The sequence below is a fragment of the Artemia sp. Qi Xiang Cuo genome, chromosome 6, assembly GCF_049724085.1.
Source record: "Artemia sp. Qi Xiang Cuo chromosome 6, ASM4972408v1, whole genome shotgun sequence".
Classification (NCBI taxonomy): Eukaryota; Metazoa; Arthropoda; class Branchiopoda; order Anostraca; family Artemiidae; genus Artemia; species Artemia sp. Qi Xiang Cuo.
Window position 1 is genome coordinate 15,166,432 of NC_142799.1, and position 16,166 is coordinate 15,182,597.

At 33.7% G+C, this 16,166-nt stretch overlaps 1 protein-coding gene across 1 annotated transcript in view; it reads right to left on the reverse strand.

The window, feature by feature from the left end:
* Nucleotides 1–16,166, reverse strand: part of LOC148950903 (zinc finger MYND domain-containing protein 11) — a 74,609-nt gene continuing 58,443 nt past the window's right edge. The window contains exons 11-14 of the mRNA XM_089090509.1: nucleotides 12,191–12,460; nucleotides 8,996–9,043; nucleotides 4,969–5,112; nucleotides 1–2,072 (exon numbers count right to left, since the gene is read on the reverse strand). Coding sequence (XP_088946635.1) covers nucleotides 1,905–2,072; nucleotides 4,969–5,112; nucleotides 8,996–9,043; nucleotides 12,191–12,460 — 630 coding nt within the window. The 3' untranslated portion in view covers nucleotides 1–1,904. The remainder of the gene's footprint in view (nucleotides 2,073–4,968; nucleotides 5,113–8,995; nucleotides 9,044–12,190; nucleotides 12,461–16,166) is intronic.

Consider the following 16,166-nt stretch of genomic DNA (forward strand, 5'->3'; position numbering starts at 1 on the left):
AAAATTATTTCACAAACAGTCACAAAACAATTATTTAGATTAAAAAACAAAGCCTTCAAAATAATCAGAGCTTTTAAAAACAAAAACAGGGAAACCTTAGTTTTCCTCAAGAATAAAAACGTAAAATAAGAACATGAAAAGGTTTAAGAAAATGCAAGTCGAGTAAAAGCACGTGAATTCTCCCTATTGCGATCCATAGAATTACCACCACAATAATAATGGCCTGCCAAAATTAAGACATTAACTTTGTAACTATGAATTGTGGGAAGTAACATCAAACAATAAAATTAGGAAATCAGAAAGATGGCCCGGCAATTACTTGGGCTTTATGGTACCAGAAGTTCTTTTTTTTTCTTGATTTAAAAAAATGATGCTTATGTCAATGGTCAATTTAAAATATTTCAAAACAACCGATCAGCCGTCATGACGTACAATCTTGCGACAATCAATGATATGTTAAATATTTACTCAGGATCAAATAGACGGGGGTTTACGCTAATCGCATTCGGCTTTTCTGGCACAAAAGGATTTCAGCGTTCGATACTAATGTAGTTATATAGATACTAGTTTTATGTGTCGCCGAAATATTTTGGTGCCAGAAAAGAATCATTCAAGCCCAAAGACTGCTAAAGTGAAATAGCGAGTGCATTGCCTCGGCTAGGACAGGCGTCTGTCAGTTCTAAAAGGTGAATTCGATAGTGTCTTTAGAGTTACCTATATTAGATATTAAATACTTTAGTAGGCAGCGTTTTATGATGCATGCGCACAGAGGCGTCAATTGAGTGGGGTTAGATCTGCTCCCTAGATTCGAAAAGCACTCATTGTTATTTTCATTGCAAAAAAAATCCACCCTCTAGATTTTGAAAAATGCATTCCCTCTCCCCTATACTTTTGTGGCGCCACTGCATGTTTCCGCCGTCTAAATTGGAAATTGCTAAAAAGAATTTAACGAACCATTGCGTTTACAAGAGCCAACAGTAAATTCTTGTTAGAGAAAATTGTTGATGAATTATATGATAATGATAATATCATGAATGGACACAATATCGTAATATCAAATCAGTTTGTATATATAATAACATCAAAACTACAATAATGTCCATTATTTAAAACTATAAAGCTTACAGGTGATGAAATAAATATTAGAAACTTAATAAACAAACTTGGACTAAAAGTCCAAGTTCTGAATTTAATTTTTACCCAAGGATTTCAGTGCGCGTAAGTTCATACATATAGTACCCAGTAAATCATGCTAAGGTGCACGGTAATGAGCCACTAGTGACCCCACGAAAATGTCCCAGTGAGAAGGCTCAAGGAAAATTGAGCAACGACTTCAACTATTAACAAAAAACACATTAACTATGTTTCCCAAGAGGCTTCAAATACCTCCAATGAGCATTTAAAATAAATAAAGACAATTAACGAGGAGTTAATGTGCTCTCATTAGGGAGGATATTTTCTGACTATTAACCGACCCTTGTTTTGTGACAGCTCAAAATTGTTAGACAGTTGAAACGACAAACAGGCCTATAATTAATTTTACTTTCGTACAAAACGAAATAGAAAAAGTCTGGCACCCTCTGCAGGTTCAACGATCCTACTCTATTGATTGTTGCCGTCTGAGAAATTATTAAATGTATCGAATAATTTCGGTGCTTGATTTGTATTGATTTTGGAAAAGCGAAAAACAGGAAAAGGCATAGGACATATTAAAACGCTTGGCAATCACCTGATCGATTGTTGTCGTCTGAGAAATTATTAAATACATCGAATAATATCGGTGCTTAATTTGTATTGATTTTGGAAAAGCGAAAAACAGGAAAAAGCTTAGGACAAATTAAAACGCGTGGCAATCACCTGATCAAAATTTACATTAAAAACAACTGAAAAATTTCAATAGCAGTCTAGGTGGTCTCATTGGGCTGGCTACTTTCTGACTGTTGATTGGCTCTTGTTTTGCGACGACAGCTCCTCTTGTGTTCTTTCTGCCAATGGACTTGCTGACATTCAATTGAACAATACGCCGTGTTCCAGCAGCAGTGGTATATTGCTTCTGCTTCACAATTGTAGCACTAGAAAAAATACGACTAATAAACTATTCCTTCCGTAAATTTAAGGTGCGTTATAACAACAAGAATGATCTGACACAATGAACTTCAACAATTTCAACTAAGTAACGGATTTCTGCATACCAACTGTTAAAATTATACTGTTGAAATATACTGTTAAAATTTGTGGCAAGACCTTGACGTTGGTCAAGATTTGAAATGTTTTATAGAATAGTGTTTTGTACTTAGCGACTTCATTTAAAATTCAACTCTGAATCGTATCTTTTTATGAATTTGAACCAACGAATTTCATTTATCAACCAGGCATGTACAGTGGGATGTCCAGAAAAGTTATCTTTTAGTAAGCTACAAATCCCAGATGTTCCCTCGTTCCTTTTGGTCGAACTTGGAAAAAAATGCAGTTTTTTTGCTCCTGTTAAGATCCTGTTAGGGGAGTCACAAAATTTCATTAACAACTAAATCGATTGAAAAGCCAAGAATTGTTCGCTTAGGTAGATTCAAACTTCTTTTCACGCCAACTTTATACTGTAAAGCTGCGCTAACACATATGGTATATTCGAAAAAACAAAGAATCGGTGAAAAAAAGGTATCCACAATTGCCATATACTTCTCGAAAAAGCCCGCGCCGTTGGTCCCTCCGGGAATGGTTCTGTTGGGCGGAACCGGCACTTTATTACTTTACTCGATGATTGCTTCACTCCCTGATCCAACAAAGAACGCAAAAAATGAGAAGATATTGTTGTAATTGTTGGTGTATTGAGGTCACTGCGAATCTGGCAGTTGAGATAAATAAGCCTTGTTTTAGTATTGAAGATGAGAAGGGTCATTTGGATTGTTTCAAGTTATTGATAATGATGGCCAGGCTAGTTACTCTTACACAGCCACCAAACCAACCTATGTTTGCTATATCAGTGCATAGCCAAGCTCTACTCCGTCATTCTTAGGGTTTGTCAAAAACACTACTTACACACGGCAGAGGGATTTGCTCTTTATTTACATTTCTAACAAACCTTAAGCCATATGTTCCCTCTGAAAACAAGCGACCTTTCGACAAGCCTGCAGCTGTAACTTGCATCAAAAGCACAAGGTACTCATATCATTAGGTTCAATAGTCTCAGAACTATCCATTGACCATGCCAAAATTTTATTTCAACAATTTGCAACTAATATTCACTGTATTTTCAATCTAAAAAACCATGTAAACCAAATTTCAAAAATCTAATTCGGCAGATAGATAAAGCTGGATCTCAGCTATAGAATGATAGAAAATTTATTGTCTTTCCTTGATACATTAAAACCGTATGAAAGCAGAAGAATAACATACCCAAAATTGCACATGGATCATCAACCCGCTAAGAAAGAAAAAATCAAAACAGGAGAACTACTGAAAGGAAAATCACGAATTAAAACTAATCAAACAACGATAAACGACATCGTAGAGTATGAAATGCATTGGTATAATACATAAAGTTGTTTTTTTTTATCTATTGATGTACGTACTATCACCGAGAGCTCTATAGTAACTTGGCAAATCTTGGCCTCGCCAAAGTTTAGACAGGCTGCAGATTATATATTCTCTGACATGGATGTCAGGTCTTAATTTTTCTTCAAACGATAATTTCGACAGGACCTGTGCCTGTCATCATCAGGTTCAAAATCAAGTCTCTTGCCAGAATATAATATCACTAAATAAAATAAAGAGACTACTATTTTTTACGCCTAATCCTGCCAATTGTAAAGGGCACAACAGATGTTCGGACGCCAGTCTGAAGGTGAAAAAAAAGACTGTGAAATAAAGTACAACAGTTCTTTACCCTGAACCATTCATACTTTATTGCAGTTTTCTTGATTTTGAACCTGATGATGACAGGCACAGGTCCTGTCGAAATTATCGTTTGAAGAAAATCAAGCCCTGACATCCATAGCTTAGGTAAGCTTATTACCATCTACCATTATCATGCTGCAGATTAGAGAGGACTACCTTCGAAGGGTAGTTGGGTCTTTTGCTGGCATATTACAAAGGAAAAACCACTCAACAAAGACTGGCAGGTGACACAGCCTGTAGCTGTTTCCCCTAGCCAGGCGCTAAATACAACGACAAACTCAGATATGAAAGGGGGTCCGCTTCTCAGCACAGTACAGTTAGGGACATGATGTAAATCCAGACAATATTTGCTCTGTTTAAATTTCATACCGGTCGTTGCAATGAGAGGTTCAGCTACAAAAGTTCAAGCAGATTCTCATCAACTGCTCAATTAGTTTTCTTTCGTTGCTTTTTAAATACTAATTTGGAATATTCAACTTTTATTTTAAAAAGGAAAAAGATGATGACACATCAGTGCTACCCATACAAAAAAGTGATTTTTTTTTGTCGTCGTACCAGGTGGGGGGCAGTAAGTTTTCCTTTTAGGGTTTTCGACAATGACAATACCAATGGGAAAATTTTAATTTTCACCCGACACCATTTTCTTACCTGACACCATTTTCCTGGATTTTCAGGAAATTTTTTTGAAACTCCCATAAATTTGTTTCCGTAATAAACTTTTGCTATCAAGAACAATCGAAATAATACTTACCACTCTGAATAAGCTACAGATATCAATTATTTCTCTCTAGATAGTTTTTTTTAAACGCATTTTTAAATTTTTGGTTACTATTGGCAGTGGTTAGTTCTTTACTAGGTTGCAGCTCTCGCAGCAATTTCGCTGCAATCATGATAATAATCAAAAGGATTCTAGTAAAAATCAATAAATTACTTGCACTCACCCAGTGACGTTCTACATGGTTGAATAAAAATGAAAGAGAAGAATATAATTATAAGATTATAATTATAAGGTAAGAATATAATTATAAAAGAATATAATTATAAGGTAAGAATATAATATAAGGTTCAACTTACCCACTGCCTTTTCTTGGTTTCAGTTATTTCGATTTTGTGGCGCTCAATGAGATCTTTGATTTCATTTTCATATCTGGATTTCAGCCTGGCTAGTTCTTCCTTCAACTCGGACTGGGTTTTATCATTTGTAGAATCTCGTCGGGTCTACAAAATTCATCAAATAAGTAAAAGAAAAACAAAGTAAAATTGCCTCCAATTATGGTAATTTACCCGCTATTAAATGAGCTCTAAGTTGGCCGAAATGACTGATCTTATAGAAAGAAACATCCAAAAAACTGAAATTACTGTGTTTAAATGCTAGCATTAATCTTTTGGTGCTAGCAAAGTTTTTCTTATAAATTCTAGTTTTAACGCTATTTTTCTATAGTTCAGAAAAATTTGAAAAAAAAAGATTCAAAAAAAGTTTTTTTCTAAATTTTTAAGAAAAAGATATTTAATATATACAAAATAAAACCTACATTTTTCCCTGTTTGAGTATGGAGGGTGTGTACATTTAAGTAAAATGTTGGAAAAATTGTCCTTCAAGTAATATTTTTTATCAAATTTAGTATTTAATATTACGTGCCAAGTCAAATGTAATAAAATAATAGAAGCTCATCTTCTACATGTGCTATAAGCGGTTGAAACGAAATACAATTACAAAACAAATTCATGAGATAAGCTCAATACCACGCTTTTTTCATCTTATCCTGTGGGAGAGGCTCACATGCGCTACAACTGCATAATACCCCCCATATTGATCTTTCCAACCAGAAAGGATTACAAGTGCCACCTTTCAGTCCTATTAGTCCACTTTTTTAGGACTGCATAGCAAACAAAGACAAAAACAAAGAACTTAAAAGAGTGCAAATAATCAGAAAAATGAATCAAGCAAAAGATTGACAACAAGTTGAAAATTGGATACTTTTTATGGCTCTTATATGAAGGGAGCGTAAATAATGAGCAGCTGATTGACATATTTTTGTAATCAAGGCACCTGGAATTTAGAGCTTGAATCTTCAATGAGTTTACTAAATAGCCCTATGGATCAAGAACTGAATACTCAGAGAGCTATGAATTCCTTTAAGTAACTGCATAGTTACTGGTCATTTTATGTTGTAGCAGTGGAGAATCCAGGGGGGGGGGGGAGGGGGACGTGCACCTCCCTAACATAGTCTAAAGTAGTGCAATTTAATTAATTAACGCAAATTTGCGTTAATTAAACTTGCTCCTAAAGCAAGTTTATAGGATCAACCTATTTTGTGCCCCCCTAAAAATCCTGGATCCGCCACTGTGTTGTAGACCTGCTTATTTAATCCTATCTAATTCAATCGGGAGTCCTGAAACTTAATTTTTTTTTGAAAGCCTGTTCACGATAATCTAGTTTTTAATCCTAGAACACAGCAGCGCTCCAGTTTGAAAATACAGGTTCATTCATTACCTTGATCATTCATAGCCAAGGTAATAAATAAGTATCGCCACTGTTTTTCGGTTTTTCAGAAAAACAGAAAAAATGAAAAAAATAAATAAAAAAAAGAATAACAACAGAAACATGTCCGTCAGAAACAGCTGACCCGCTTTTGCTGTCTGTGCTGTTTTTTTTCTGTTTCTTTTTTATGCTACTGGTCTGTTCTTTCTTTTATGGAAAAACAGAAAACAGCAATTTTTATGAAGGAGAGCTGTTTTAGCCGCTTTTATTTTGTTTTCGCTTCATCTTCCCCTTTTTTTCCGGTGTCACACCCATTCATCTATACTGGGCGAGTTTTAAATCAACTTGGTGGAAGTGAGAGCCAGCCTAATAAGAGTAAAGTCAAGACAAAGGAAAGATAGGATAGTCTCTGTGAGAGGTGAAGCTGCCTAACTTTTTCAAAGTTGTATAAAAATAATTATTTTCACTTCTTGATTATAGTCGATCAACCTAGGCCAGAACTAAGGTAGATAGGCATATATTAAGGGTAATTCAAATAGTCTATCAATTCTGTGAGCCATTTGAAGGCAATTGGAGACCAAAAATTATTAAAAAATTTATGCCCAACCATGTCCGCAGGACTTGGAGCCGAGTGGGCGACTGAGGTTCTCCATATTGTATGAGCTATGGCTACTGGGATAGCCCACTGGAATTTTAGCGGGAGTGAGCGAGAATTCTGGATTGACTAATGGGCGAAATGTCTACTGGACTTGTAGGCAAACGGCCGACTGAGCTTATATTGGCAAACTATACTGGATTTTATGTTTTCAAGGATTTTTTTTTGAGTAGCAAATATTGAAAAAAGAGTGTCCAAACTTCAAGAAAAAAGTGGCTGGATCAATTGATCTTTCCTCTTCTTGTAGATACCTGCTCGTGCATCAACCACTCGGAAAAACACATATTTCTGGAGGGGACTCATAAATAGTAATAATAATAATACCATTATTCTGATATTGCCTTGATTTATTCATAGCTTTGTTCCACCTCTGTTGCAGATAATTTTAGGGGAGACTATTTAAACTAACCTAGATTAAATTGTTTATTTATACTATTATTTTGATTATTTATATATTTATAAATTAATACGTTTACATTAATAAATTTCGGTTAGACTAAAAGGAGGTTCTGACCCAAACTTTTCAGCCCCTATAAAGAATATTTTTCTTTTCTAATATGTCATCAATCCAGTCAGTGGCGTAACCTCCATAGTCGCAGTGGCTTTTGAACTTAACATTAATATTAAAGACAACTTCACGGGTTGCGTCGGATGTTTTACCCTAAACCGGGCATAGCACTTCCGGCCGAAGGTATACAATCAGGAGATAAGATATTTTTGCTATGCGGACCATTAGTCTGCATGCGAAAAAGTTTGAAGTTTAAGTTTATTCACGCTAATCGCGTTTTGTTCACTCTAATTCAAGAATATAAAGGAGACCTAGTCTGAAAATACAGTTGATTTAATACATTGATTTTGAGTCAATTCAAAGATTCAAGCTCTTAAAAAAAGAAAAAAAAAGACCGGAAATAAAAGAAATACAAAACAATGTTTTAGACGAGAAATAAAAAAAAGAAGACGTCTACGAATTTTGCTGATGTCACAAAATACTGAAGCATGATTGCTGCAGTTGATCTAACCAAAAGTTTTCTTTTGCAGAGAACGTCTTGTGAATTTAGGTCTTGCTTTGTGCTTCAGAATCCGTCCGCTGCAAATCTCAAACATTTATCAATACCGAATCCAATTAAATAAAGAGCCAATCTTTTCGATCTAGATTTGAATTCATTTCGAATTTTTGCCACTGAATTATTTGTTGTCAGTTATCTTAGCCTATTGAGAGCCATTAACTATACTTTCTTTTAAGTCTCGCAATTTTTACCACAATCCCGCAATTTTATATAGTTTTTAATAAATTGCCCATTTCTGATTTTTGACGAACTGCAATTTTCGCACGCCCTTAACAACATTGAAGAACAGATTCAATTACCATCATTTGTATATTTATTTATATATATATTTCAATTCATATTTATATTTAATTTGATTAAATTAATCTCTTATCCTTACATTAATCACATTAAAATTAATGTAATAATAATAAAATAATAATTTCATATTAACCAAGCTAATCTTTATATTTAATAGAAAGTTAGATGTTATCCTACTTCATAACAAAATATATAAATTTAGTGTACGATTAGGGAATGTTTTTCATATATAAGGTATTTTAAAGTCTTCTCAATGAATGTAGCCATTTTAAATATATTGCTCGTTGGGACGCATATGCTTTTTCAGTGACAAATGGAAACGGCAATAATTGACCCAAAACTTTTTACCCCAACGAAAAGTTTCCTAGACATAGGCAGTCCATTTTAATGTTCTTTAGCGTTTGAAACATCCACTAATATATTTAAATACCTGAGCACTACAAAGAAAAACAAATCTAAAGGAATTAGTTATTTGTGTTTACTTGAGGTTGGAACAGTTTTCTCTTCGGCCAATTTTTAATACATTCTTTTCTTTTTTTTTTGCTTTGTTCTGCGCAGTAAATCTAAGCATAGAATATATACAAAACAAAAGCTTACCTTCGCGAGTTCTTGTGACGTAGATGTGACTAAGTCTTCGGATCCAGCCTACAAAAATAACAAATAAAACAACAATCAAACACGAAACTAATATAATAATAAAATTGCTGTAAATAATAAATAAATAACAACTAAAACACAAATAAGAAAAGCTAAAACAACAAGGAACTATTTTAATACAGTGAAACTACTACTGCTACTAACAACTTACCGCAGCACCAAGCCGCCTGTGGCCAACACAGCTATGCCCGCTCCTCGTCCATCCTAATCTATTCAAAGCCTCCCTTTTCCTCCCTAAGACAGTGAAAATTTTTCTAAATGAATATTTCGGCTTTGTATCTAAGAGCCGTCGTCAACAAAGCGCAGACAAATACAAAATTTCTTTATTGTATGTATAGACACCTCCGTGGACGTTTAAAGATTGAATCCTCGCTTCTTCCTTCAGAACTCCGTGTGAATTAAACAAGGGGCCATAACCTGTCCTACTATTTATAATAACGCGACCCTAAGAGCCCAAGGAAATCCATCACCTAGAAATATATTGTATACTTTTAGTATGTCTGCTATTTGTTGACCAGATGACGCTTTTAACCTAAGTAGGGCTATGTCTAGTTTGGAAAAATCTTTTAGCGAGATTGCTAAGAATTATAATGAGATTGGTCTTTCTTTAAATGCGGCTAAGTTTCAAGTGTTATTATTTAATTTTAGCCGTTCTGAAACCCCTGATAGAGTAAACTTGGTGATTCTGATGTTGTACCATTGCAGGAGCTTGTGTACCTTGGCTTACCCATTGGTACATCCCTGAAGTCAACTCGAAATTACTTACTGCCCGAACCGACCGTAAGATCCGCAATGCTTATGCTCGTGCAGTTGAATCATAACTTAATCTTTGTAGACGGCACCTTGTGAAAATATACTTTGCTCTTTTTCTGCCTCATGTTCTTTACCTGGGTTATAAAATAAATAAATTAATTAATTAATTAAAATAAGACATACAATAAATACGTGACCATTAAAACTAAATAACACAGTCCTAGCATAATCACTCCAAGGAAGTTCAACCAGGACAGAAAACCAAACATGAAACAAGGGAATTCATTCAGATAAGAACAAATCAGGAGCATGTTTTTAACGCAATCCTTGCTTTTTTGCTTCCTAGCTGTCGCTAGCCTTTAAGGTCTTTTTGATACAAGCTCATTGGTATTAACTATTAGTTTTGTCATTTGATATGTTGAATCACTTTTAATTAAATTTGTGTACAGTGCGTTGAGTGAATATTCTCCCAAATCTTATTTAAAGAAGTATTATTATTTATAGGCGCAAGTGGCCCATGTCACTGACGGCTACCAAGCGGTGGCATAAAAATGTAAAAGAAGCTCTTTGATTTTGGGTCCGATGTTCAGTGTTAAGAGCTTAACCATGATTCCGCTTAAGAACGCTACGAAGAATTTTCTCCAGTACTGTGATGAAGGGTGACTCTAAATGGGAGTATTTCTTGTTTTCCTCTTTTGATAGCTTTTCAAAATAACTTCTTGGTACCAATCTTGGTCCCAATCAATTAATTGATTTAAATAAAAAAAAACTTTAGGAAAAAAAAGTGATTAAGTCTTCTCCCTTGCAAGGCTCAGTGGCAGGTAAAAAGGTTGCCTGCTCAGTGGCAGGCAAAAAAAATGATTAAGTCTTCTCCCTTGCAAGGCTCAGTGGCAGGTAAAAAAATGCCGCTAACGAAATAAGTACAACTACCAAAACTTTATAGATACATAATGATATAAACTACAGATAAGAGGCACATCAGAAAGGAAAGCGTGAAACAACTATAAATTCAAGAGAATAAAGGACGAAAGAAAGAAAGAAAAAAAAGTTGCCAAAACCCGAAGAATTTAGTCATTTTTTAAAATGTGTAAAAGAGCGTTACCTACAAGTAGGGTAGTTTGATAATGTACGACCCAATTTATGGTTTTAAATCAAAACTGAGGCAAACTAAAAGGAATTTCTATTTTATAAAAATTTCAGAGACGAGAAGAAGAATCAATAGAAAGAAAAAGAGTCTACTTAAGCGCTGCTAAAATTGCCCCTCTGTTAGATTACAAAGGTCTAAGAGAAGCCCTTTAATTTTGGGTACGCCTATCAACGTTGGGAGTTTCACTAATTAATCATAGTTTCAAGTACTTTCACTAACTAATATTTGTCGTAATTAATTGTAATTTTTACTATTTTGTTATTAATGGATACTGATTACAGAAATTTGTTGATCAAAATTCAAAAATCTGTTGATCAAAATTCAATTTTGACTAAATGTTGACCCTGACCGATTAATCTTTACAGTTACTTTAGTATATAATACCTAAACTCAGGCGGCGAAAGTTATAAAACCAAGTACCATGTTATACCATTTCAGAGTTATTCACAAGGTTTAAAATTCTTTGGTACCCAACACGATATATCAAGATTGTTACGGCTCATCCATTATATTCCACACAATTTACCAATTTATTTCTTGTTTTTTCTACATTGTAAACAAGACCTCCAAATTTAGAGATGGAAAAATAATAATAATAATAAAAGAAAATTACATTATTATGGAAGTATGCCCACTATATTCTGCTTTAAACTTAGTAACTATTGCAAGTTATAACTTAAGAGTCAAAGTTTTATGTTTCAAAGTTTCTAATTAATTTGAAATCCGAGCACAAAATTTAAAAATTTACCTATGAATTTTTTTTCTTTTAATTTATCTGTGAAACAACAGTTAAACACCAAGTTGGCATCTTATTTGATTATTATTCCCCACTTTATTATTATTACAAAATGTTACATTTTACATAATTACATAATATTACAAAATTATATTAATACAAACTTGATTTGTAGCTTTCAATAGAGGACCAAAAATTATCCACAAAAATTTTCTTGCTTCAAGCAAACTCTCATCCTTGGTAAATATCCTAAACTATTCTGCTTTTCATTTTGTGTTAATTGTCTTAATGTAAAAATTTGTATTTTCTAATTTAATTTTTACAGTTTTAATCCAATTTGGAGCATAAGTGTTTGGTTTTAGAATTCATGCAAAAAGTCTTAATTCCCTTTTCGCCACAATTTATTGTTAAAAAAAGATCATTAAGCTAACATTTCATTAGGTTAGGAGATAAAAAAAAAAGTTGATAATTGGTTCCCCTGAAAACAAGACACACTTACTCTTGAGTCATTCACTGGGGCAATTTTCTTTTTCTTCTTTGGTATCTTAACATCGTCATCTAGTTCCACTATATATTCAGCAATTGATTCCCGTTTGATCTTCTTGGGCGGCACTTTTCGGACTGACATAACTGGGGATGGAGTGGGAGCTGGAGAACTGGGGATCTTTTCCTTCTTGGGAGTCTTCGGCTTTTTTGAGGGTGTTTTGTTGTATATTGTCAGAGACAGCGATGGTAAAGGGGGACTAAGATCCAAGTTTTTCAATTCCTCCTATAAATATGAACTTACAAACCAAAATTCCCAACTTGAGCCAAATTTCGCTTAACGAATTCGCGTCACTGTCCCAATGAAAAAAAAATATAGGCGAATATTCAGTTCGCTTTATTTAGAACCATTGTAGAAAAAAACAATCATTTCTTAAACAGGATTTTATTTAGAACTCTTTAGAACTTTATTTAGAACCACGGTAGAAAAAACACAATCATTTCTTAAACAGGATTAAATTCGCTCTCTCTTTTTCAGCTCTAATGTTTTTTTTTCTTCTTTTTTTAAGATATTGATTAAGTGTAAGCATAAAGAATGTATTCAAGTACAATTTTTTAAAAAGGTAGTCAATAGGCTTAAAAAAAAAGTTATGCTAAAGCTAATATTTTCGTCTCTTTCAAATCAAATCATTTTATTCTAAAACCACTTTCATAGCAATTGCCAAATTACGGTGTGCGTCATAAATACATATCATTGGTCAATGTGTCATAAAGATACATCATATTAATACATAAAAATACATTAAAAATACACAAATAAACATGAATAAAGATGCTACTTTTTAGAGGGTAACATTTTACTCATTCACGAAACTGGGAACAAACGTTCTATCATACCGCAAATGCTTGGCTTTTATTTTTGCCAGCATCGGGACTGGTCCCGGACAACCCTTGTTGGTCGTGTAGGGTTAAAATCTGAGGGGAGGATATCACGGTGTTTATTATTATCTAGACATTTTTTCCGAAATTCATACTCAGCTTCAGCCTCCTTCGCTCCAGCGAAACCATTATCGGCACCAATCCTTATTCTAATGAAATTTTCTTAAGAGCCACCTAAATTTAATTCAATCTAGCTTTGATGCTAAAACCTAAATCATTGAAAAACTTGAGTGAACCGACTGGAATTCTTATAATGAAAGGCAAAAAAAGAAATAAGCAAATATAGAAGTAACAGAACAATTAATTGACAGTAAACTGGCTAAAAATCAAGTAATTGGATGAGTAAAATATAGGCTAATCTTAACATCTTGTTAACAAATTGGAATTGGAAAGAAGTGTATGTATCATGAAATAGCTAAAACTCTAACCTAGGCATTAACTTGTTTATTATTTAAATTATTCAACGCTTCAAATTATTAGTTGTTGACTTTTCTATAACTTTAGGTATCTTTTTTTGAAAGATCAATTATCCTTTTTTATCATATTTATCCCTTCCAAATTTCGTTCCAAAATATCACTTTTTTGCCTAACCAATATCACGTAAAGTACAAATATTAAATTTATTGTTTCAGTTCAGAAACAAATGAAAGAAATGAGGACATGACACATTCAAATAAAACAAAGGTAGATTGACAAAGGTATGACAAAGGTAGGACAAAGGTAATTGGTAGAAGGTAAAAGGTAGAACACAAAGGTAATTGCAGGGCAAACCTCATTGCAGGCTATTAGTATTTAGGCTTCAGTATATGAAACATAAACATCAGGGATGTATTTAAGGGGTGGAGAAAGGACCCACACAAAAGTATCGTGACACGTGTTTCTGTTCAATATAAATGCACAGTTGCCATATAAGTTGTCTATATTTAGTTATTCGACAAATTCGTCAACCGGAAACACAAATTCCTTAGTAACTGCCTGATCAACATATATTTCCATTTGCCAGTTGGCAAAAAGAAAATCAATCTTTAAATAGAGAATTAAAGCGAAATACAGCAAAATCTTTTTATTGTTCGTTTTTTTGTAATTAATTTAATTAGTAAAAACATGGCATCGAAAAACTTCGAGCAGTCAATTAAGCTGATAAGCTAAAAGCAACAAATGCAGAAATATTTTAGCTTTCATAACTGATCATTATGTCGTCATGCGAGTCGAGCTGTTCAGAGGTCAAACCTACCGAGTCTATGTTTTCTAGAATTTAGTCATTGCACCCGATTGAATCTTAATTTGGTACATGTGCAAAAATTAACAGATGTGCAAAAATACATTCTTCACGCTCAAAAAGAAACAGAGCAATATAAAAAGAAAATTTCTGAATACTTTCCCTGTAGACGAGTCATTTGTTGAATAATTGGTTCTGTCTTTAGCTGCGCAATGTTTCTACCAAATTTTTGCGGCAAAAACAAATTATAGAATTTTCTAAGAAGAAAATTCTTGAATAAAATATTAGTTTGGATCCCATTCTTGGCAGTGAAAGGCAAAATACACTTTAAAATAAAGCAACAAATGGTATTCGTATTCAACCTTAGCAGTGGTGTCAGACGCTTAGATTTTTTTTTTTTAACTTCCGCACATTTGTTTATGTTTTACCGTTCATTTTAAATATTTTTATCGAGTTTTCAATTCAGTTTTTATTTCAGAATTCAGTTTTCCCTTCCAGTGATGACATTGAAATTCTTTTAAGTTCGACAGAAAAGTTTGATCTTTAAGTAGAAGGTAATTTTCTTTGTAATTTTTTACAAGCAATAGATTTTTTTGGCAAGAAAAATTAAATGGGGCGGTGCTATAACCAAGTTAGAATAGTGCTAACTATTGATTATGATAAAAAGAGGGGGATTGACCTGAGGAGGGGGATTGACCTGAGGAGGGGGCGGGTATTAAAATTAGTTAATAATTTGAATAAGAAGTGCCCGAAAATTCGGAAAATTTTAGAATTTGGGGGGAGGCAGGCCGACACCCCCAATATATTACAATGATATTTACCCCTCGCATCTGGAACGCCCCAGGAAATATTTATTCATTATTACTACAACTCAGAAAGCTTTCGCTTGTCACGCATAAATACAAATATATAATATAGCACTCGGAGTAACAAATATAACTAAATACAAACACACAAAAACTTCATATTCCAGACAGAACCGAGAATCTTCCTATTTATACTAGTAAAAACGACTAAATCGTTAAGCTCCTAAATCGTCCAAAACTTTTAGAACATACAATATCCTCCGAAAGTTGATTCCAACGGTCACAAACTCGACAAACAAAAACTGTTCGAGTCGATTCTTCTATTCACTTCTGGGGGATACAACTTGTAAAGCTGTTGTTTAGTAGATCTGTAATGCGAAAATCTGAAGAACATACTGGGGTATGCATTATCAGTTTGATGGATGATTCTGAATATGTTCATAAAATTGACCCTAACCCTACGAAACTACAAACTTGGAAGATATAAACTAAGCATTCACCGACTATAAGGTAATTATGAAAGATTTCAAGTAACTGAAGCTAACGTCCGTCGACAGCTTATATAATTGTTCAGCATCAATAGGTGAACAGAAGTGCATGAAATAAAGGACTTACAGACATAAAAAATAAAATAGGCTATTCTTTTATTTTAAAGAATAAAAAATAGGCATCTATCAGACGAGCAGCATAAAACATACGCATAAATGAAGCTGAGATTCAGCTTTATTCGTTCACCATGTTACACTTTTAGAATATGGTTTGTATTTCTTTTTAGACTGAAAAAGTTTTTCAGAAACATTTAAAACTAAGAAAATTTTCCTTGTTTAAAGCAAGTCAAGATTAAAAAAGCAAGTCTTAAATCAGTGTATGGATATACCTGAAATTAATGAGTCGAATAATAGATGTATCTTGTCTTTTCGACAAAAGTTACAGCTGTAGGCTGCTCACAAAATTCCAAATTTCTCAGGGAAACCAAACTAGTGTGTACTGTTCCTTTAGTGGGCGTACTCCAGGGTGTATTTATGTAC